Source organism: Asterias rubens, chromosome 1 (assembly GCF_902459465.1).
Source record: "Asterias rubens chromosome 1, eAstRub1.3, whole genome shotgun sequence".
In the NCBI taxonomy this organism is placed as follows: Eukaryota; Metazoa; Echinodermata; class Asteroidea; order Forcipulatida; family Asteriidae; genus Asterias; species Asterias rubens.
In genome coordinates, this window is record NC_047062.1 from 238,365 (window position 1) to 262,269 (window position 23,905).

Sequence of the window (23,905 nt, forward strand, 5' to 3'; positions counted from 1 at the left end):
AGCTAGTGGGTTTGTATTAAAACGTTGGATAGGTACTACAATGATCAGCTAGTGGGTTTGTATTAAAACATTGGATAGGTACTACAAGGATCAGCTAGTGGGTTTGTATTAAAACAAAGGAAAGGTACTACATGATCAGCTAGTGGGTTTGTAATAAAACATTAAGGATAGGTACTACAAGGATCAGCTAGTGGGTTTGTAATCAAGCATTGGATAGGTACTACAATGATCAGCTAGTGGGTTTGTATTAAAACGTTGGATAGGTACCACAAGGATCAGCTAGTGGGATTTGTATTAAAACATTAGGCACTACAATGCTCAGCGAGTGGGTTTGTATTAAAACATTGGATAGGTACTACAAGGATCAGCTAGTGGGTTTGTATTAAAACATTGGATAGGTACTACAAGGATCAGCTAGTGGGTTTGTATTAAAACATTGGATAAGTACTACAATGATCAGCTAGTGGGTTTGTATTAAAACGGATAGGTACTACAATGATCAGCTAGTGGGTTTGTATTAAAACATTGGATAGGTACTACAATGATCAGCTAGTGGGTTTGTATTAAAACGTTGGATAGGTACTACAATGATTAACTAGTGGGTTTGTATTAAAACATTGATTAGGTACTACAAGGATCAGCTAGTGGGATTTGTATTAAAACATTAGGCACAAAAATGATCAGCTAGTGGGTTTGTATTAAAACATTGGATAGGTACTACAAGGATCAGCTAGTGGGTTTGTATTAAAACATTGGGTAGGTACTACAAGGATCAGCTAGTGGGTTTGTATTAAAACATTGGATAGGTACTACAATGATCAGCTAGTGGGTTTGTATTAAAACGTTGGATAGGTACTACAATGATCAGCTAGTGGGTTTGTATTAAAACGTTGGATAGGTGCTACAATGATCAGCTAGTGGGTTTGTATTAAAACATTGATTAGGTACTACAAGGATCAGCTGGTGGGTTTGTATTAAAACATTGGATAAGTACTACAATGATCAGCTAGTGGGTTTGTATTAAAACGTTGGATAGGTACTACAATGATCAGCTAGTGGGTTTGTATTAAAACAATGGATAGGTACTACAAAGATCAGCTAGTGTGTTTGTATTAAAACAGTAGGCACTACAATGATCAGCTAGTGGGTTTATAATAAAACATTAAGGATAGGTACTACAAGGATCAGCTAGTGGGTTTGTAATCAAGCATGGGATAGGTACTACAATGATCAGCTTGTGGGTTTGTATTAAAACAAAGGATAGGGTACTACAAGGATCAGCTTGTGGGTTTGTAATCAAGCATTGGATAGGTACTACAATGATCAGCTAGTGGGTTTTGTATTAAAACATTAGGCACTACAATGCTCAGCTAGTGGGTTTGTATTTAAACATTGAATAGGTACTACAATGATCAGCTAGTGGGTTTGTATTATAACATTGGATAGGTACTACAAGGATCAGCTAGTGGGTTTGTATTAAAACATTGGATAGGTACTACAAGGATCAGCTAGTGGGTTTGTAATAAAACATTGGATAGGTACTACAATGATCAGCTAGTGGGTTTGTAATAAAACATTGGATAGGTACTACAATGATCAGCTAGTGGGTTTGTATTAAAACATTGGGTAGGTACTACAATGATCAGCTAGTGGGTTTGTATTCAAACATTAGGCACTACAATGATCAGCTAGTGTACAGTGATCAGTTTGAGGGTTAGTATTACGATATTGGATAGGTACTACAATGATCAGCTGGTGTGTTTGTATTAAAACATTGGAAAGGTACTACTTTGATCAGCTAGTGGGTTTGTATTAAAACATTGGGTAGGTACTACAATGATCAGCTTGTTGGTTTGTATTAAAACATAGGATAGGTACTACAATAATCACTGTGTGAGTTAGTACCTATACATAAGATAGGTACTACAATGATCTGCTAGTGGGTTTGTATTTAAACACTGGATAGGTACTACAATTATCAACTTGTGTGTTTGTAATTAAACATTGGATAGGCACTACAATGATCCACATGGAGTTAGTACCTATACATAAGATAGGTACTACAATGATCTGCTAGTGGGTTTGTATTTAAACACTGGATAGGTACTACAATTATCAACTTGTGTGTTTGTAATTAAACATTGGATAGGCACTACAATGATCCACATGGAGTTAGTACCTATACATAAGATAGGTACTACAATGATCAGCGTGTGTGTTTGTGTTAAAACATAGGATAGGTACTAAAATTGTTGGTTTGTATTAAAGCAATAGATTGGTACACAAACATTGGATAGGTACTACATTAATCAGCTTGTGGGTTAGTACCTAAACATTGGATAGGTACTACAATGATCAGCCCTTACTGATACTGTTTTGCTGGTACTTGTCAAAACATATTGGATAGGTATTAGGTAGTAAGGCTGTTTAGGAATTTAGTTTCTAGTGATGATGGTTATGAATATACTTAATTCGATAGTGAAGTTGGAATTTCATCAAAATATTAAGGCACATGCTGAAATGTATAATATTCAAACGAAACACATAAAGGATAGTTCCCTCTTGACCAAAATACAGTATAAAGTCTGTCATCTTTATATGTATATCAATCATCTTTAATGCACAACTGTGTGTTATGCGTAAATACAATGTGCGGAATGCTTGTCATGATTGGTGGGTGAACAAAACCAAACCCTACTTTGCTGAAGGATGGCATCTATCAGAAATTATCTATCATGTATGTCTACATCAAATTTTTGTCTGAAAAGTTCACATGGGTCAAAAAAGAACATGCAAGTGTCTTGTTAAGTGCCATGATTCACCTACATTGATTGAAACCTTACTATATTTATTTATAAAAGCAGCTTTCAATAACAATTTAAAAGATTCATGGGGTGTATAAAAACCTACTAATATTATTATGTATATTGAAGGTTCAGACTTTGACTTTAGTTCCAATGCAAAGTTTTCTCTAAAACATGATCTTAATTTATAAGAATACTGTTCAAATAGGCAGAGGTTTTTAGGTGAAATCGGTGAGTTTTTGGCACAAAGTTGATGATGTACATAATTAATGTTTCCTTTGTGTTTTTCCCCTCTTTCTGTGCATTCAGCTGGAGCTGACTTTGAAAGCGGTACGCTAGACTTCCGCTATATCGACATAGGAAGTTTGATGAGTCGGCGACATCTTGTAGGCACCAAAGCCCCACCACCCAATTTCCAAGGCCATATGGAGCAGTTAATTTACAACAATCACCACTATTTTGACCTTGCCCGTGAAGAATCCCCTGACTTTATTGATAATTCAGCCACCTTTGGTGAGCAGATGAGTAGACGCCCCATTCATGATCCCTTCACTTTCCACACCACGGAGGTTCATGTTCAGCTGCCTCAGATAAAGACCTATCCAAGTCTCTCTCTCTTCTTTCAGTTCAAAACAACCGAACCTAATGGACTATTATTCTTCACTGAAGGAGAGCTTGACTTTATGGCAATAGAGCTGGTGGATGGATTCATCTACTATGTTTTCAATCTTGGTGGAGGTGCTAAGATGCTTCGTGGAAATACCCGTGAACGTCTTAACGATAACCGATGGCATGAAGTTGGAATATCCCATGATAGTCGAGATCGACAGGTTCTGAAAGTGGATGCTCGGTCAGTTAGGTCTCGGGCTACTGAGGAAGCCAATCATTTTGACTTTTCAGAGAATTTGTTTATTGGAGGCAAAGAAACTTTTGAGTTCCTCCCAGAAAAAATTCAATCAAGTCAAGGATATCAAGGGTGTCTCTCATCTCTTGAGATTAATGGTCGTCATGAGGATCTGTTGGAAATGGCTGTTAGTATGGAACTAAAGGAAGAACTTACAAGGGGATGTGAAGGTAAAAACATATCAAACAGACTTAAAACAATGTTAAAAGATAAAAACATATGAAACGGAATGTGAAGGTATAAAAACATATGAAAAAGACTTTAAACAATGTAAACATAAAACACATATGAAACAGACTTGAAACAATGACAGACTTAAAACAATTTGACTTATCAAGTTGTAAAGACCAACAAGCAGTCTCTTAAGCAGTCATTTGATAAGAGTTCACATGTTGTGGTGGGTACATTACTCCTTCATCACATTGTGAAAAACATTGGTTGTGTGCAGCAAAAGTAAATGTTGCATTGAATTGGATTATTAGTTTGATATTATACAATATTATAAATTATGTTTACAATGTACAATAATACCAAGATTCATTTGTGAACTTCTGCAGCTAACAGATGTTACTCCGTTTCCTTATCATTAGCAGGTTTAATAAGGATTTGTTTGAACAATTAAAGGATCACTCTATGTTCTTAGATTAAAAATCACTTTGCCATCTTTTCACTAGGTTTACATCAGCATTGAGTAATGAATGAAACTTCCAAATATGTTTCATCTGTTAAAGACAGTGGACACTATTGGTAATTGTCAAATATTAGTCTTCACAGTTGGTGTATCTCAACATAATATATGCATAAAATAGCAACCCTGTGAAAGTTTGAGCTCAATCGGTCGTCAAAGTTGCGACATATTAATGAAAGAAAAAAACACCCTAAAACACCCTTGTCACACGAAGTTGTGTGCTTTCTGATGCTTGATTTTGAGACCTCAAGTTCTAAACTTGAGGTCTTGTAATCAAATTCGTGGAAAATTACTTCTTTCTCGAAAACTACGTCACTTCAGAGGGAGCTGTTTCTCACAATGTTTTATACTATCAACCTCTCCCCATTACTTGTAATCAAGAAAGGTTTTATGATGATAATTATTTTGAGTAATTACCAATAGTGTCCACTGCCTTTAACATGTCACCAATATTGTTTGTTTGTACATTTATTCTGATATTTTGAAAATAACTTTATATTTTTCCACCCTTGCCCAACTTTACCATAAACCAGAATTGAATAATAGTGATACTTTAAATAAGGGAATTAAAGGGTAGCAACGAGTTCTTAAACGGCCGTCTAAAACCGACAGGGTCGTTGCCGTGTGATAAATCACATAAATGTTAAAATAAATGTTTATTGCACGGCAACGACCATGCAAGGTTTTAAACGGACTATTAAGAACGAGTAACTACTCTTTTATTCCCATTCATAAATGCCCATTGTTAAAAAAAAAAACGTTTAAAAAAATACAATTATAGACACTTTGACAATTGAAAATTTGAGGTTTGAAATATTTTTTTCAAAAACTTTGTGAAGAATCTGTTTGATGCGCAAGGGTTGTGTGTATGCGTGCGCACTTCGACTACGCGCACGCGCTTGCAATACGCACTGTTACTAATAGCTATGAATTGGGTGTTCCGCGTGATAATATAGGTGCGCGTTAGCTTGCGCGCCCGACACGTGGAAGCCAGCCGGTTATAAACAGCTCCAGCTGGGCATTATCAACTGTTTAACCCTACGTGACACGCTCTCCACCAATAGGAGTAGCGAAACTGTCTGGGTTATTTATGAATGTAAATTTGTAATGAAAATGCTAGAGAAGTCAAACTTTGTGTCTTATTTTGACAGATAAGCGAGAGTTATGTATTGATAACTTGTGTAACTTTGGAGGCATCTGTATACCTGGGTTTGATACATACACATGTGACTGTAGTATGACAAGCTTCACTGGCCAGTACTGTAGTAATGGTAAGTTAGGTTAGTTGTTTTGAGGGATTCAGCCAGTGGTAATGTTGTCATAATTTGACACAATACCAAAGTCTTTTCAGTACTTGTTTTAGTGTTTCCCCAAAGTACACTTTGACAATACCAATTAACCAATATTAAATCATTTTCATCACTAGTCATTAAATCTAAACAATGAATTTTCTAAAATTCACAAAAGTGTTAAGGTCGCCTTTTGTGCAGACTCTGCTTGGGTTAAACTGTGAGGCGGTGTCACTGTTACATTTCTACCACAGCTATGGTTCATATATGCACCCTGCAATAGTTATTTGTTTTGTTCAAATGATAACCTTAGAATTGATGCAATGTATCTTGAAACCTCCATGTATATTTTGAACTTTGACTTGACAGTGAGTGTAGGCTACCAGTTTGGTGAGACTGGTGGACTCATCTCTCTTCAACTACCTAAGGATCAATGGTTAAGATCGGACCGAGACAGCTTGAGTTTTGGTTTTGTTTCTGAAGCTGAGGATGCCGTTATCAGTCATGTCGGTAGTGCAACGTCAAATGACTACATTGAAATGAAATTGGTAAGAGGATCAACAGAAATTATAAAGAAGAATAGTTTTGCTGTTTCTCATGAGCTTTTGTTCAATGTTTGGTGTGCTTAGGCTCTGTGATCTTTTCTGTTTGATGCCTAGAAAAGTTGCACTAAGCAAATGCACTACTTGTAGCCAAATGATTTAATCAATTGTTGTGCAAAGTTGTGTTGTAAATATCAATTGGAAAGTTTCATACATTCATTAGTCAATTTATAAGTCTTCATTTCAGCATGCAAGTTGAAAAGCATTACTCCATGACTGATTTAAGCAATACTTGTTTTTTACTGTTAAAAGTGTGACATAAGTTTATTGATATCAATATAAACCACAAGGGAAACTGACTGGGTAAACTTTTGAAATGATTTTTGGGGTTGAACAAAGAATTGACTAGAGTGGGATTCGAACCAACGACCTCCGGATTAACATGCCGGCGCTGTACCAACTAAGCTATCTAGCCGAATATTGGCGGTGTCCCTATTTTGTCAATATCTTTGTTCGGGGGTGCCAGTCAGAAGCCATGCAACCGTTAACTGCCGTTAACGTTACTGTTACTGTACATTCCTTCTGCTGGCCTACTGACGTTATAACATTATGAAATGTACCCCTCCATTTGCCCCCCCCCCCCAAGTGGAATGTAAACCTCAAAATATTTAGTGATAACTTTCTGTTTATTGATTGCACTGAACTCCAGATTGCTGGTCATCTATTTGTCACCTACAACTTTGGAGGAAATGATCATGTAATTGGAGAGAAAACCTATGGAGTAAATGATGGTCGATATCACATTGTACAGTTCACCAGACGAGGAGCAAACTCTACTCTCCAGGTGGACTCATTTCCAAAAGTAGAACTCTTTCCCAGTTTTGGAAGAAGTAAGTGAACTTAATTATTAGTAATATAATTGCATTCTACACACAAAATGTTTGTTTCACTTTGAGCTTGGTGTACATGTGCGCCAGTAGTTGTTATAGCGCCCTCTTGCATAGGGTTTGTCTTTGTTTACGTCGCCTTGTGTTGATGCATCCATCTCCCAACCCTGGCGGTGCATTACAGTTGTAAATAGAATTTTCTTGTCAGTTACTGAAAACAAACCTTTTCACTTATGTGGCAAGGTTGCATTGTATAATTATTGTAATTAAACAATTAAAGCTCTTCAAGATTTAGTAAAATTGAAGCAACATTTTTTTTGAAGTAAACAAAAATTTGTAGTTTACACAAGGTGTTAGTTCTTGACATCAATGACTGTACTAGTAAGACTTTATTTGGCTGGGTGCACCTCTTGTTAGTTCTTGGCATCAATGACTGCACTAGTAAGAGTGTATTTGGCTGGGTGCACCTCTTGTTAGTTCTTGGCATCAATGACTGTACTAGTAAGACTTTATTTGGCTGGGTGCACCTCTTGTTAGTTCTTGGCATCAATGACTGCACTAGTAAGAGTGTATTTGGCTGGGTGCACCTCTTGTTAGTTCTTGGCATCAATGACTGTACTAGTAAGACTTTATTTGGCTGGGTGCACCTCTTGTTAGTTCATGGCGTCAATGACTGCACTAGTAAGACTTTATTTGGCTGGGTGCACCTCTTGTTAGTTCATGGCGTCAATGACTGCACTAGTAAGACTTTATTTGGCTGGGTGCACCTCTTGTTAGTTTTTGGCATCAATGACTGCACTAGTAAGACTTTATTTGGCTGGGTGCACCTCTTGTTAGTTCTTGGCATCAATGACTGTACTAGTTAGACTTTATTTGGCTGGGTGCACCTCTTGTTAGTTCTTGGCATCAATGACTGTACTAGTAAGAGTGTTATTGGCTGGGTGCACCTCTTGTTAGTTCTTGGCATCAATGACTGCACTAGTATGACTTTGTTTGGCTGGGTGCACCTCTTGTTAGTTTTTGGCATCAATGACTGCACAAGTAAGACTTTATTTGGCTGGGTGCACCTCTTGTTAGTTCTTGTCATCAATGACTGTACTGTTAAGACTTTATTTGGCTGGGTGCACCTCTTGTTAGTTCTTGGCATTAATGACTGTACTAGTAAGACTTTATTTGGCTGGGTGCACCTCTTGTTAGTTCTTGGCATCAATGACTGTACTAGTAAGAGTGTAATTGGCTGGGTGCACCTCTTGTTAGTTCTTGGCATCAATGACTGTACTAGTAAGACTTTATTTGGCTGGGTGCACCTCTTGTTAGTTCATGGCATCAATGACTGCACTAGTAAGACTTTATTTGGCTGGGTGCACCTCTTGTTAGTTCTTGGCATCAATGACTGTACTAGTAAGACTTTATTTGGCTGGGTGCACCTCGTGTTAGTTCTTGGCATCAATGACTGCACTAGTAAGACTTTATTTGGCTGGTTGCACCTCTTGTTAGTTCTTGGCATCAATGACTGTACTAGTAAGACTTTATTTGGCTGGGTGCACCTCTTGTTAGTTCTTGGCATCAATGACTGTACTAGTTAGACTTTATTTGGCTGGGTGCACCTCTTGTTAGTTCTTGGCATCAATGACTGTACTAGTAAGACTTTATTTGGCTGGGTGCACCTCTTGTTAGTTTTTGGCATCAATGACTGCACTAGTAAGACTTTATTTGGCTGGGTGCACCTCTTGTTAGTTCTTGGCATCAATGACTGTACTAGTAAGACTTTATTTGGCTGGGTGCACCTCTTGTTAGTTCTTGGCATCAATGACTGTACTAGTAAGAGTGTATTTGGCTGGGTGCACCTCTTGTTAGTTCTTGGCATCAATGACTGTACTAGTAAGACTTTATTTGGCTGGGTGCACCTCTTGTTAGTTCTTGGCATCAATGACTGCACTAGTAAGACTTTATTTGGCTGGGTGCACCTCTTGTTAGTTTTTGGCATCAATGACTGCACTAGTAAGACTTTATTTGGCTGGGTGCACCTCTTGTTAGTTCATGGCATCAATGACTGTACTAGTAAGACTTTATTTGGCTGGGTGCACCTCTTGTTAGTTCTTGGCATCAATGACTGCACTAGTAAGACTTTATTTGGCTGGGTGCACCTCTTGTTAGTTCTTGGCATCAATGACTGTACTAGTAAGACTTTATTTGGCTGGGTGCACCTCTTGTTAGTTCTTGGCATCAATGACTGCACTAGTAAGACTTTATTTGGCTGGGTGCACCTCTTGTTAGTTCTTGGCATCAATGACTGCACTAGTAAGACTTTATTTGGCTGGGTGCACCTCTTGTTAGTTCTTGGCATCAATGACTGTACTAGTAAGACTTTAGTTGGCTGGGTGCACCTCTTGTTAGTTCTTGGCATCAATGACTGTACTAGTAAGAGTGTAATTGGCTGGGTGCACCTCTTGTTAGTTCTTGGCATCAATGACTGTACTAGTAAGACTTTATTTGGCTGGGTGCACCTCTTGTTAGTTCTTGGCATCAATGACTGTACAAGTAAGACTTTATTTGGCTGGGTGCACCTCCTGTTAGTTCTTGGCATCAATGACTGCACTAGTAAGACTTTATTTGGCTGGGTGCACGTCTTGTTAGTTCTTGGCGTCAATGACTGCACTAGTAAGACTTTATTTGGCTGGGTGCACCTCTTGTTAGTTCTTGGCATCAATGACTGCACTAGCAAGACTTTATTTGGCTGGGTGCACCTCTTGTTAGTTCTTGGCATCAATGACTGTACTAGTAAGACTTTATTTGGCTGGGTGCACCTCTTGTTAGTTCTTGGCGTCAATGACTGCACTAGTAAGACTTTATTTGGCTGGGTGCACGTCTTGTTAGGTCTTGGCATCAATGACTGTACTAGTAAGACTTTATTTGGCTGGGTGCACCTCCTGTTAGTTCTTGGCATCAATGACTGCACTAGTAAGACTTTATTTGGCTGGGTGCACGTCTTGTTAGTTCTTGGCGTCAATGACTGCACTAGTAAGACTTTATTTGGCTGGGTGCACCTCTTGTTAGTTCTTGGCATCAATGACTGCACTAGCAAGACTTTATTTGGCTGGGTGCACCTCTTGTTAGTTTATGGCATCAATGACTGTACTAGTAAGACTTTATTTGGCTGGGTGCACCTCTTGTTAGTTCATGGCATCAGTGACTGTACTAGTAAGAGTGTAATTGGCTGGGTGCACCTCTTGTTAGTTCTTGGCATCAATGACTGCACTAGCAAGACTTTATTTGGCTGGGTGCACCTCTTGTTAGTTCTTGGCATCAATGACTGTACTAGTAAGAGTGTAATTGGCTGGGTGCACCTCTTGTTATAGTTCTTGGCATCAATGACTGCACTAGCAAGACTTTATTTGGCTGGGTGCACCTCTTGTTAGTTCTTGGCATCAATGACTGTACTAGTAAGACTTTATTTGGCTGGGTGCACCTCTTGTTAGTTCTTGGCATCAATGACTGTACTAGTAAGACTTTATTTGGCTGGGTGCACGTCTTGTTAGTTCTTGGCATCAATGACTGTACTAGTAAGACTTTATTTGGCTGGGTGCACGTCTTGTTAGTTCTTGGCATCAATGACTGTACTAGTAAGAGTGTTATTGGCTGGGTGCACCTCTTGTTAGTTCTTGGCATCAATGACTGTACTAGTAAGACTTTATTTGGCTGGGTGCACCTCTTGTTAGTTCTTGGCATCAATGACTGTACTAGTAAGACTTTATTTGGCTGGGTGCACGTCTTGTTAGTTCTTGGCATCAATGACTGTACTAGTAAGAGTGTAATTGGCTGGGTGCACCTCTTGTTAGTTCTTGGCATCAATGACTGTACTAGTAAGACTTTATTTGGCTGGGTGCACCTCTTGTTAGTTCTTGGCATCAATGACTGCACTAGTAAGACTTTATTTGGCTGGGTGCACCTCTTGTTAGTTCTTAGGCATCAATGACTGCACTAGTAAGACTGTATTTGGCTGGGTGCACCTCTTGTTAGTTCTTGGCATCAATGACTGCACTAGTAAGACTGTATTTGGCTGGGTGCACCTCTTGTTAGTTCGTGGCATCAATGACTGTACTAGTAAGACTTTATTTGGCTGGGTGCACCTCTTGTTAGTTCTTGGCATCAATGACTGCACTAGTAAGACTGTATTTGGCTGGGTGCACCTCTTGTTAGTTCATGGCATCAATGACTGTACTAGTAAGACTTTATTTGGCTGGGTGCACCTCTTGTTAGTTCTTGGCATCAATGACTGTACTAGTAAGACTGTATTTGGCTGGGTGCACCTCTTGTTAGTTCTTGGCATCAATGACTGTACTAGTAAGACTTTATTTGGCTGGGTGCACCTCTTGTTAGTTCATGGCATCAATGACTGTACTAGTAAGACTTTATTTGGCTGGGTGCACCTCTTGTTAGTTCTTGGCATCAATGACTGTACTAGTAAGACTTTATTTGGCTGGGTGCACCTCTTGTTAGTTCTTGGCATCAATGACTGTACTAGTAAGACTTTATTTGGCTGGGTGCACCTCTTGTTAGTTTTTGGCATCAATGACTGCACTAGTAAGACTTTATTTGGCTGGTTGCACCTCTTGTTAGTTCTTGGCATCAATGACTGTACTAGTAAGACTTTATTTGGCTGGGTGCACCTCTTGTTAGTTCTTGGCATCAATGACTGTACTAGTTAGAATTTATTTGGCTGGGTGCACCTCTTGTTAGTTCTTGGCATCAATGACTGTACTAGTAAGACTTTATTTGGCTGGGTGCACCTCTTGTTAGTTTTTGGCATCAATGACTGCACTAGTAAGACTTTATTTGGCTGGGTGCACCTCTTGTTAGTTCTTGGCATCAATGACTGTACTAGTAAGACTTTATTTGGCTGGGTGCACCTCTTGTTAGTTCTTGGCATCAATGACTGTACTAGTAAGACTTTATTTGGCTGGGTGCACCTCTTGTTAGTTCTTGGCATCAATGACTGCACTAGCAAGACTTTATTTGGCTGGGTGCACCTCTTGGTATACAGATTGAACCCGTTGTGGGTTAGATTTCCTGGGAAGGACAAGCATTGTGCCAAGTGCTTTGCTTTCACATCACTTCACTGGTTTTGATTTAAATTCAACTTTGAATTGGTTGCATTTTATATTATATTCTTTGTTTGGTTTCCAAACCAATCTGGCCAGCTGCATAATCAAATGTAAGCTCAATAATTATAGGTTTGAAAGAGTTGTTAAGACTAATTCCAAATAAAGTCAATTCAATAAAGTCAATTCAATAAAAATCTATCTTTTTGAAAGTTTGTATATACTCAGCGCCAAAGTACTTTGCTTGGTAGTTAGGTGCGGTATAATAGAAGACTTCAATTTTTTTTATTATTATATTATTATTTTTTATTATTATAATTTTGAACTGACCGCTCAAGTCTAACCAAGTGTCAGTTTTGAATAAGTCATTTTTAAATTTATTAATAAAAGAATTTTACATCAGTATTTCTTGTTTACCTCCAAATAATAAAGCAAAGCTTCAAACATTTTTTCAATTGATAAATACTTTTTATTGTTTCAAACAATGCAAGGGAAACAAGCTCGTTACTTTGATGACCAATCAGTTGTCAACATCGGAGGACGGAGCCCTATTCCAAGTCGGCGTAAGCGTCGAGTCATCACCCATCCTTTTGCTGGCATTATCTCTGGCTTGGCCTACAATGATCTACGAATCATGGACATGGCGGCATCTGGTGATTCAAGAATCCACTTTGAGGGTGATGTTTCACTGGTATCTTCTAATACCATTTGGGACTTTGTAACAGAGCCCTTTCCTACCATAGCACTTACTACTGCTAATGTGACTCAGGAACCAGACCAGCCTGAAATTCCTGAACCTGAACCTTCACCACATGTTGGTGGAAATAAAACAATGACTAGACCAACAAAGGTAGGAACTCATTTTAATGGTTTGGGGATTGGGAGGAAAGGGATTAGATACACTTGTTACGTTTATCAACTCACAAATCAGCCACAATGATTCACAGGTACATGTACTTGTACTGCAAGATTACCCTAAACTGCCTACAGAACCACTTCTTTGTTACACATACTTAAAATAATATTCCTTAGACTTGTCCTATTCCCTGTGGGAGAGGACAGCCTCAAGCTGCTTTATATGAGCACTCAGAGCAAGATATTAATCCAAATCAATACATCCAGTTTCTAGTTTTGCACTTGGATTAAGAAAAGCACTTTGCATCAAGATCATTAGCCAGAATAGGATTCAAACCTACATTTCTATAGCTCTGTCACACCATATCGGAGTCCAATATACTGTCTGCAGTCCGCAACACTACTTCAGGTGTAGGGAAATTACCCTAAAATACTTTAAAAGTTTCTTCACTTTGTGAATGCCAGTAACTAGATTTCGTTGACAATAATGTCATACCAAGGACCTCAGTTAAAAACTAACTCAAAATAACTTCTATTTTGTCATGGTTGATTTGTGTGAACCCTTAGATGATAATGTCTACAGCTACTACTGATGGAGAGATAGACTTTGGTACTGATGCAGAAAACATCTTTGTAACTCAATCTGGATGTGGTACTGTTGATGATGAAGATTGCCAACATGGTGGAGCTTCAGGTAAACAGGTTCTTAAATAACCAACTGACTTACTACTTCCAACACTTCCTGCCTTAGTCAATCAATTAACATTTATTGAACTTAAAAGAAACAGTGTCAGTTGAGAAATGAGTCCTGTTCAAACGACACATTTTTGTATCTCTCAAAATCTCAATATTATGTCTACTTACTTTCTGAGAAATCAATTCTGAATCCTTGTGTCACATTAACATCTGATTTAACTGATTTATCATCATCTAACAATGACAGCATTGAGATAAATGTGGGTAAAGTTGAATTTACAAATTTCAAATAAAAGCAATTTTGTTTCTCAAACTCTTAACTTTTTTGTAAAGATCAAGCCCAAAAGTCATACTGTATCATTATACAATTTCAATTTAAACATGGTGAACGATATGATTGGTTCTGTTTGCTGGAACACTATATATAGTATTGTCCAGTTTTGATGAATAGAATTTAATTCAAATAACAAACACAAGGGAATTTAGTTCCAAACAACACATTGTCCTAAACCATACTTTTATACTCTACACAGAGGAAGGAAATGTTATCATATGGTGTCACAGTAAATTGAAACATGAACTGGAATGAAAATGTTACCATCGCTCAGAATTAACATGCCATTTTGTCGTTCTTCCTCCTCAAAACATGTATAGCGATCTTCATGCACTGGTTATTGTGTAGAGTGATCAGGCATTGTATTCAAAACACTCAAAAGAAACACATAATTAAATTGTAGCAAAGAATATCTAGTTTGTAATCCTTATACTTTGTGTTGTTTAAACATACTTCATATTTAAGAGACAGCTTTTCATTGCTGGTGTTTCTGCATTTTCTAATTTGCAATCTCTTTTTCTTTTTATGTAATTTCTTTTTGGTGTCCAGTCACTTCTAAAGGTAAAACTACTTTCTGCTTTTGTGTTTGCTTTATCTTTGAATCAATTCCACCACCTCCCGTCATAAAACTACTTTCTGCTTTTGTGTTTGCTTTATCTTTGAATCAATTCCACCACCTCCCGTCATAAAACTACTTTCTGCTTTTGTGTTTGCTTTATCTTTGAATCAATTCCACCACCTCCCGTCATAAAACTACTTTCTGCTTTTGTGTTGCTTTATCTTTGAATCAATTCCACCACCTCCCGTCATGTCATTTATTTCACACAGAAACACACATTGTCAAGTTTGAATTTGAATAAAACAGTCTCAAATCCTACTTGAAAGTAGTTTTAGCAGACAACAGTATTTAACTTGAATGTGCTTAAAAGATAGGTAATTGTTTTATATATGTCAGTAGATTGAATCTAAGTTTACATCAATTCAATAAAAACTCAGTTAGAAAATTACAAAATTACTTAATCATTTCAAAGTGATTAAGGGATGAAATATGTCAACAATGGGGAAGAAGGATTACTAAGTGTGAGCCAAATGAAAATACATAATTAAATGTTGATATAATTCAAATACTCCGGTGAAATGTTATTTTTGTACAGTTAGTTGAATGCATGGAAAATCATTTCTGCAAATCTGCACCTTTTATATCATTTTTGCACCTTCACAATTTGTCAACTTCAATAAACATAAATAATCTTTTAATTCTGCAAGTTGGTTTTCCAATTCCCTTTTCAGCATGTCGAAACATCTGACTTATTTTTCACACATGTCTCTTTTTTATTTTGTTTGAATATAAACCTTCAGCATTAACTCATATTTCCTTGGTTTGGTTCACACCCATCAATTCATTCCGTGAACAGTAAGGATAAGGTGTTGGTCTAAAGTTTAAGCCTTCAAGATTGTTAAGAAAAATACTTTAAAAAAACATAGCCTCTTGTTCCCACCAGTCTGGCCACAGCCATTATATAACCCATACCCAAATGGGTTGGATCACCCCTTACCAACAGTGCCCCTTGTTCCACTATGCCCACAGTTCCCATGTACTATACCCAGAGTGTCATTGCCGATCACCCAATACCCAAGGTTTGCCCCGTACCCCATACTTAAACAGCATTCTTGTATGGCCCTGATACTGCTTGTTTCACCTATTTACCCAAAGTGACCCTTGTACGACCCCGATACTCAAAGTTTGCCCTGTACCCAAAGTGCCCTTGTACAACCCTATATCGAACGTTTGCCCTTAAATCGACCCATGTGCACCCAAGTATGACCCCTGATACTCACAGTTTGCCCTGTCCCATAGTGTTCTTGTTTCACCTATTTACCCAAAGAGCCCTTATACCACCCCAAACCTAAACGACATTCTTGTACGACCCTGATATTCAAAGTTTGCCCTTATACCACCCCAAACCTAAATGACATTCTTGTACTACCCTGATATTTAAAGTTTGCCCTTATACCACCCCAAACCTAAACAGCATTCTTGTACTACCCTGATATTTAAAGTTTGCCCTTATACCACCCCAAACCTAAACGGCATTCTTGTTCGACCCTGATATTTTAAGTTTGCCCTTATACCACCCCAAACCTAAACAGCATTCTTGTACGACCCTGATATTCAAAGTTTGCCCTTATACCACCCCAAACCTAAACGACATTCTTGTACGACCCTGATATTCAAAGTTTGCCCTTATACCACCCCAAACCTAAACAGCATTCTTGTACTACCCTGATATTCAAAGTTTGCCCTTATACCACCCCAAACCTAAACGGCATTCTTGTTCGACCCTGATATTCAAAGTTTGCCCTATACCACCCCAAACCTAAACAACATTCTTGTACAACCCTGATATTTAAAGTTTGCCCTTATACCACCCCAAACCTAGACGACATTCTTGGACGACTCTGATATTCAAAGTTTGCCCTTATACCACCCCAAACCTAAACGACATTCTTCTACAACCCTGATATTTAAAGTTTGCCCTTATACCACCCCAAACCTAAACGACATTCTTGTACGACCCTGATATTCAAAGTTTGCCCTTATACCACCCCAAACCTAAACGACATTCTTGTACGACCCTGATATTTAAAGTTTGCCCTTATACCACCCCAAACCTAAACGACATTCTTGTACGACCCTGATATTTAAAGTTTGCCCTTATACCACCCCAAACCTAAACGACATTCTTGTACGACCCTGATATTTAAAGTTTGCCCTTATACCACCCCAAACCTAAACGACATTCTTGTACGACCCTGATATTCAAAGTTTGCCCTATACCACCCCAAACCTAAACGGCATTCTGCTACAACCCTGATACTCAAAGTTTGCCCTTATACCACCCCAAACCTAAACGACATTCTTGTACGACCCTGATATTCAAAGTTTGCCCTATACCACCCCAAACCTTAACGGCATTCTTGTTCGACCCTGATATTCAAAGTTTGCCCCATACCACCCCAAACCTAAACGGCATTCTTGTTCGACCCTGATATTCAAAGTTTGCCCTTATACCACCCCAAACCTAAACGACATTCTTGTTCGACCCTGATATTCAAAGTTTGCCCTTATACCACCCCAAACCTAAACGGCATTCTTGTACGATCCTGATATTTAAAGTTTGCCCTTATACCACCCCAAACCTAAACGACATTCTTGTTCAACCCTGATATTCAAAGTTTGCCCTTATACCACCCCAATCCTAAACGACATTCTTGTACGACCCTGATACTCAAAGTTTGCCCTTATACCACCCCAAACCTAAACGACATTCTTGTACGACCCTGATATTCAAAGTTTGCCCTTATACCACCCCAAACCTAAACGACATTATTGTACGACCCTGATATTCAAAGTTTGCCCTTATACCACCCCAAACCTAAACGACATTCTTGTTCGACCCTGATATTCAAAGTTTGCCCTTATACCACCCCAAACCTAAACGACATTCTTGTACAACTCTGATATTTAAAGTTTGCCCTTATACCACCCCAAACCTAAACGACATTATTGTACGACCCTGATATTCAAAGTTTGCCCTTATAGCACCCCAAACCTAAAAGACATTCTTGTGTAACCCTGATTTTCAAAGTATGCCCTTATACCACCCCAAACCTAAACGGCATTCTTGTTCGACCCTGATATTTAAAGTTTGCCCTTATACCACCCCAAACCTAAACGACATTATTGTCTCCCCTGATATTTAAAGTTTGTCCTTATACCACCCCAAACCTAAACAACATTCTTGTACAACCCTGATACTCAAAGTTTGCCCTTATACCACCCCAAACCTAGACGACATTCTTGTTCGGCCCTGATACTCAAAGTTTGCCCTTATACCACCCCAAACCTAGACGACATTCTTGTACGACCCTGATACTCAAAGTTTGCCCTTATACCACCCCAAATCTAAACAACATTCTTGTACAACCCTGATACTCAAAGTTTGCCCTTATACCACCCCAAACCTAGACGACATTCTTGTTCGGCCCTGATATTCAAAGTTTACCCTTATACCACCCCAAACCTAAACGACATTATTGTACGACCCTGATATTTAAAGTTTGCCCTTATACCACCCCAAACCTAGACGACATTCTTGTTCGACCCTGATACTCAAAGTTTGCCCTTATACCACCCCAAACCTAAACAACATTCTTGTATGACCCTGATATTCAAAGTTTGCCCTTATACCACCCCAAACCTAAACGACATTATTGTACGACCCTGATATTCAAAGTTTGCCCCATACCACCCCAAACCTAAACGACATTATTGTATGACCCTGATATTCAAAGTTTGCCCTTATACCACCCCAAACCTAAACGACATTATTGTACGACCCTGATATTCAAAGTTTGCCCCATACCACCCCAAACCTAAACGACATTATTGTATGACCCTGATATTCAAAGTTTGCCCTTATACCACCCCAAACCTAGACGACATTCTTGTATGACCCTGATATTCAAAGTTTACCCTTATACCACCCCAAACCTAAACGACATTCTTGTACGACCCTGATATTTAAAGTTTGCCCTTATACCACCCCAAACCTAAACGACATTCTTGTTCGACCCTGATATTCAAAGTTTGCCCTTATACCACCCCAAACCTAAACGACATTATTGTACGACCCTGATATTCAAAGTTTACCCTTATACCACCCCAAACCTAAACAGCATTCTTGTTCGACCCTGATATTTAAAGTATGCCCTTATACCACCCCAAACCTAAACAACATTATTGTACGACCCTGATATTCAACGTTTGCCCTTAAGTTCAATCTATGTTCATTAGATTCCATTTGGTCAGTGACTGCCCAGACAGCTAGATTTCCCCTGACCTCTGGTGTATGATATAACTTAGTCTTCTGAGTGGCTGCCAAGGCTGCCTGCCCTCCTCATGTATAATAATTAGAACAACTTCTTTGCTCTTGACAAATAATTTTCTACTCTTAAATCCAAACCTACCAATGTGACCCCGTTGGCTGTCTTCACATCAACCTTAGTCCATTTGAATTGCCAATGGTGCCCTCTTTGATGTAAAACTTCATTTGTCTTTCACATTTTTTGCATTTTACAGGTGATGAAGCAATATTTACACCTGTTGATGAGCAAGATTCAACAACAGCACCGAGTATAACAACCCCTGCTTCTACTACAATCATTACTGGTGAACTCTTTACTACTACTCCTCCCAAGCCTGATGCCACTTCTATGCCTGAGTTTTCAGGTACATTGTGTGATGGAGTGGATGACCCAGGCTGTGTAAATGGAGATACAACTCAAAGCACCGCAACAGATTTCAACTTCACTGCAATCAAGAGTACACCAAACCCTCCAGCCCCTACACCAAAAATCACAAAGATGATGTCATCATCACCACCCAAGGTTACAATTTTTGCACCCCCACCAGAGCAGAAGCAAGGTAAAGGTTTAGGTTTCCTGGGCCAGACATGGCTAGTCATTGGGCTTGTTGCTTCTGGTGCTCTTATTTTCCTCCTCCTTGTCATTATTTTATACAAATTTAGAAATAGAAATGAGGGTTCTTATCATATAAACGAGAGTCGTAACTACAGTGTCAGTGATGCTACACGTACTGCATTACTTCCAACCCAGCAACAGCCAAACACGAATGGCACGGTGCCCACAAAACCAATTAAACCTAAACTGCCACCAGAGTATGCAACCAAAGAATGGTATGTCTGATTTCTTACTTAGCTGCTAATTAATATTGTTGATTTAAAGACTTTTTGATTTACCACTGTATGTTAAGTTTTGTTGAAAGAGACACCTGTTAACTAAAGAAATTGTCAATTTAGTTGAATGTTAACACTTATAAATCTAAGGCAACATCTTTCTAATCAGTAGGTTAAAAAATTAAATTGAAAAAGTTGTGTCTGTGTTACACAGCATTCTACAATAACTCACAGATACAATTTTAAGTGTCAAATGTGGCACAATATCAGAAAAGGTAAGATATTTTTCCTATTTTAATCTGATTTCTGATGCTTTTGTTTTGGATAATGGAGCTGTATGATTTGGTTTAAATTTGTGTGTTTTTTACCAGAGAGATACAAGAGTATCATCTAATACCGAAATACCTTGTTATGTACATTGCTTATCACATGGTTCCTCTTTTCTGAGCAAATAATTTGTTTTATTAAAACAAGTTGACAAAATAGTTTGACTTAATGCTGTCTTCTTTGTTAGCTATTTTGCCAGTTTTCGGCAAGTGTTTCTGTTCCTCTTTTGTTCTATAAATTGTTTATTTATATTCTTATCATTGGACACTTTAGGTATAAAATCATTCGCTAAAAGTATAAGTCTACAGTCATCCTTTTAAAACAATATTCTTCCCTTGCCCGTGTTTAAACTATTCTGATTTACCTAAGGAGGAGTGTAGTTTTAGACATTGTGAAAAAATATGTTGGTTAATAGTTAAACAATAATATTAAGTATAAATATGTAGAGTTGACATGTTATTTGCCGGTTCAGTGTGAATTAAGTTTTATTTATTATACTTCAAAGTGATGTTGAGTGTATTTTGTAGAAAACAAAAAGACTTTCAAAAATAATTATACAAAATAATGTATATATGACAGTTGGAGGAAGTTCAAATATTGTAAGGATGCTTAATATTTCAGCTGAATAAATGTCAGGTTACAACATAGATATTTTATAATGAAAAAGCTATACGATTGGTTGAGTAATGTTAAGACAGAGATCAGCTGGTTGAGTAATATAAAGACAGAGATCAGCATAAGTGAAGTTATGTAAACGGTTCATATTTCAGCATTGATTAGACGTCAGGTTTCTTCAATTCTTGGCTGGTGTTTACTTAACTTAAATCAATATTATAATAATATAGTTGTATTTTAATACAAATTTAAAAACTGGGAAAACAATACTACTGTATGACTTAGTGTGCGTTCCAAAAAATCTAAAGAATATTTCGAACCCACCCCTCGAAATAAAAACCCACAGTTGCTCAAGCCAATCCAGGAACAGTGCTGTTTTATGAAAATCATTGTTCACAATATTGACGAATAGACGTTCACCATTACGAACCCTCCAGGTGCACACAGCACGCGCGCTCTTACAGGTAGTGTTTCCTTAAAGGAACACGTTGCTTTGGATCGGACGAGTTGGTCTATAAAATGTATATGATTGGAAAGACGTTTTAAAATTAGAATATAATGATCCACACAGATTTGTTTCGGTTTTCCTCTTACTTGGCGAACTAACACGGTCGGCCATTTATGGGTGTCAAAACATTTGACTCCCATAAATGGCCGACCGTGTTAGTCGACGAGTTAAAAGGAAAACCGTGCAATTTCGAGACATGTTTGTTTGGATCATTGTATTCTACTTTTACAACATCTTTCTAACCATATGCATTTTAAAACAAACGGTTACAAACGCTTTTCAAAGACCAAATCGACCGATCCAAGGCAATGTGGTCCTTAAACAGTCAGTGTTTGTACAGTCAGTTCGAGACAATTGCCACATCGTCGCCATCTTTGTCTAGTAACACAAGCTCTACACTTTTAAGCCAGTTCCCGTATTGCGTATTTTTTAAACCTACAAATTGTTCAATATGTGGGCCAAACAAGGTACAACTAAAGTTATGGACAAGTCCATACAGTTTGGTTGTCTAATCTTCTCCAAGCTCACGTTTTTAGAGCAATTAACGGTGCATAATGGTAAACGGTATGGAGGGCGCAAAGTTCGGTTTTACTTTGTACTTTTCCATAAATCATACATTCATAGTTTGATAAATTGATTATTTCCTAGCCTTTCCCTTTAAATATTGTTTCGTTGACCGAATGAGCAGTATGTTTAATACCTAACTCTCATTTGAACATTAATTAATCTAAAAAAGAATCACAGTTAGATCCGCGATTTGACCTACAGTTCTTACTCAAGTATAAAGTACTAAGTATTTTGTCCTGTACCTAATCGGTGCTATTTTGTTAATAACTTGATTAAACGGTACATCATACCTTTTGAATTTGTTAAAAGATCTCATTCCCATGTCCACTTGTATTTCGCTACGCAGTCTGTATTAGCCCTCATAATGTATTTCCTTTGTATTGGGACTACCTTTTTACTTCTGTGGACGCCTTGTATTCCTGTACATTAAGTATCAAAATGGCGCCTAAACGTATATCACTCATAGTGATAGAACTATTTGAGAACTATTCTAAAGTGAGTTTATTAATATATCAGCACTCTTTAACTGTTGAAAAATCATGTACCATAAGAAGTGTAGAGTAAATCGATCTATGCATTCCAATGTTTATCTTTAGATTTAGAAATATTGAAGAGAGTAGTAATAAAATTCAGTTATAATAATAGCCACAACAATCAACTCTATAGATTAAATTATAACATAAATTATAAATGTGGAAAAGGTTTTGAAGGCTGGGACTAATAGAATGCTGCGCCTGAGTTTGAATATAATATATTTACAACAAAAACATATTGTATTGTAAAAACAAATTAGACTGAAAATTAAAAATCCGATTTGCAAATGATGAAGGAAATTAAAAGCCGTATTCTCTTAGTAACAAAAAAATAGAATAATTGAATAATAATCAATAATTTACTCCATAAATAATTTGAAAACAATATCGTATTGTTGTTAATCTGTAAAAGAAATAGTGGTCATGGTCGATTCATTGACTATTATTATATTATATTATTTTTAGATTTACCCAAAAGCCACCTCATTTGTTTCCATCACACTTAAGTTACAATACGATGTACGTGTTTTGGGAACCCGAAATCCCAATAATGTTTGATACGAGGGGTACGAAATTTGCATGCGAGTGTTATAACACTAGCGAAATTCAACACCAAATCATATTGCAATCTGTGATTATTATTTGACTTGGGAATATTTAATCCTCGCTATGTTTGGTATGAATCTAAAGCCAATGTGTACTGATCTTAGTGAATGGGTGGTTTAAAAAAAACACGCGTGTTTAGTACCAAATTGATGTTGATTTTTAGAAAAATTAAACTATTAATAATATTTGTATTATCTTCAGTATTTCTGAACATGGTTCTATTGCTACAAGCAGACCGAATACTTTTTTTGTTTTAACCATTGTATAAATCTGTAGTCATATGTGCAATACGGGTTACTCTATGTTAGCCTTCATCTATAAACAATATATCAAGCAGTAAGTTTAGCCTCAGAACTAGATACGAACGTCCAGTATTATGTATACAGTAATTCAACACAATTTAGCCATACTTATAGTGTGAATTATTTGTAGTTTTTGATATGTTTCTCTGCGGTAACAAGTGGTCTCCTGAATATGCCATTGTGTAAGTTGTATGAAATTAATTGTCAAAGTTATTGCATTTGTTTAGTGCCAATTCCTCTAATCCCAGTTTGTGCCGTAGGGTTGCATAACTCATTAATTTGAAATCATTTATTTGTTTGTTTCGTAAAACAGTGAGTATTGTTAAGATCATACACATTAATTGTAATGTTTACACTTATATCATCACCTGTCAACAACTGCATGTAGCAAAAAAATTCAGCATTGTATTATTGACAATGTAAGTGTGTTGCCATGGTAGTAATCAGCATGATAACTCACGTGGTTGTGATTGTTTTCTTAATTTGTAACATCAATTATTCAGTAAGTTCTAAGTTCATATTTTTACTGCTAGCGTTTTAGGCCTATGCAATAATGAAAAATGAATGAAAAGTAAAGTCGCACCTTC

At 37.5% G+C, this 23,905-nt stretch overlaps 1 protein-coding gene across 4 annotated transcripts in view; it reads left to right on the forward strand.

Annotated features, from left to right (window-relative positions):
• LOC117295732 (neurexin-1-like) overlaps nt 1-21,348 on the forward strand; it is a 97,036-nt gene extending 75,688 nt beyond the window's left edge. For 3 of the 4 annotated variants that reach the window (XM_033778455.1, XM_033778481.1, XM_033778472.1), the window contains 8 exons: nt 3,114-3,878; nt 5,548-5,667; nt 6,055-6,233; nt 6,937-7,117; nt 12,708-13,066; nt 13,639-13,765; nt 14,651-14,662; nt 19,245-21,348. In XM_033778455.1, the coding sequence (XP_033634346.1) occupies nt 3,114-3,878; nt 5,548-5,667; nt 6,055-6,233; nt 6,937-7,117; nt 12,708-13,066; nt 13,639-13,765; nt 14,651-14,662; nt 19,245-19,870 (2,369 nt within the window). In that variant the 3' untranslated portion in view covers nt 19,871-21,348. The remainder of the gene's footprint in view (nt 1-3,113; nt 3,879-5,547; nt 5,668-6,054; nt 6,234-6,936; nt 7,118-12,707; nt 13,067-13,638; nt 13,766-14,650; nt 14,663-19,244) is intronic. The other variant, XM_033778464.1, reaches the window with a different exon arrangement.
• The last annotated feature ends 2,557 nt before the right edge of the window (nt 21,349-23,905 follow it).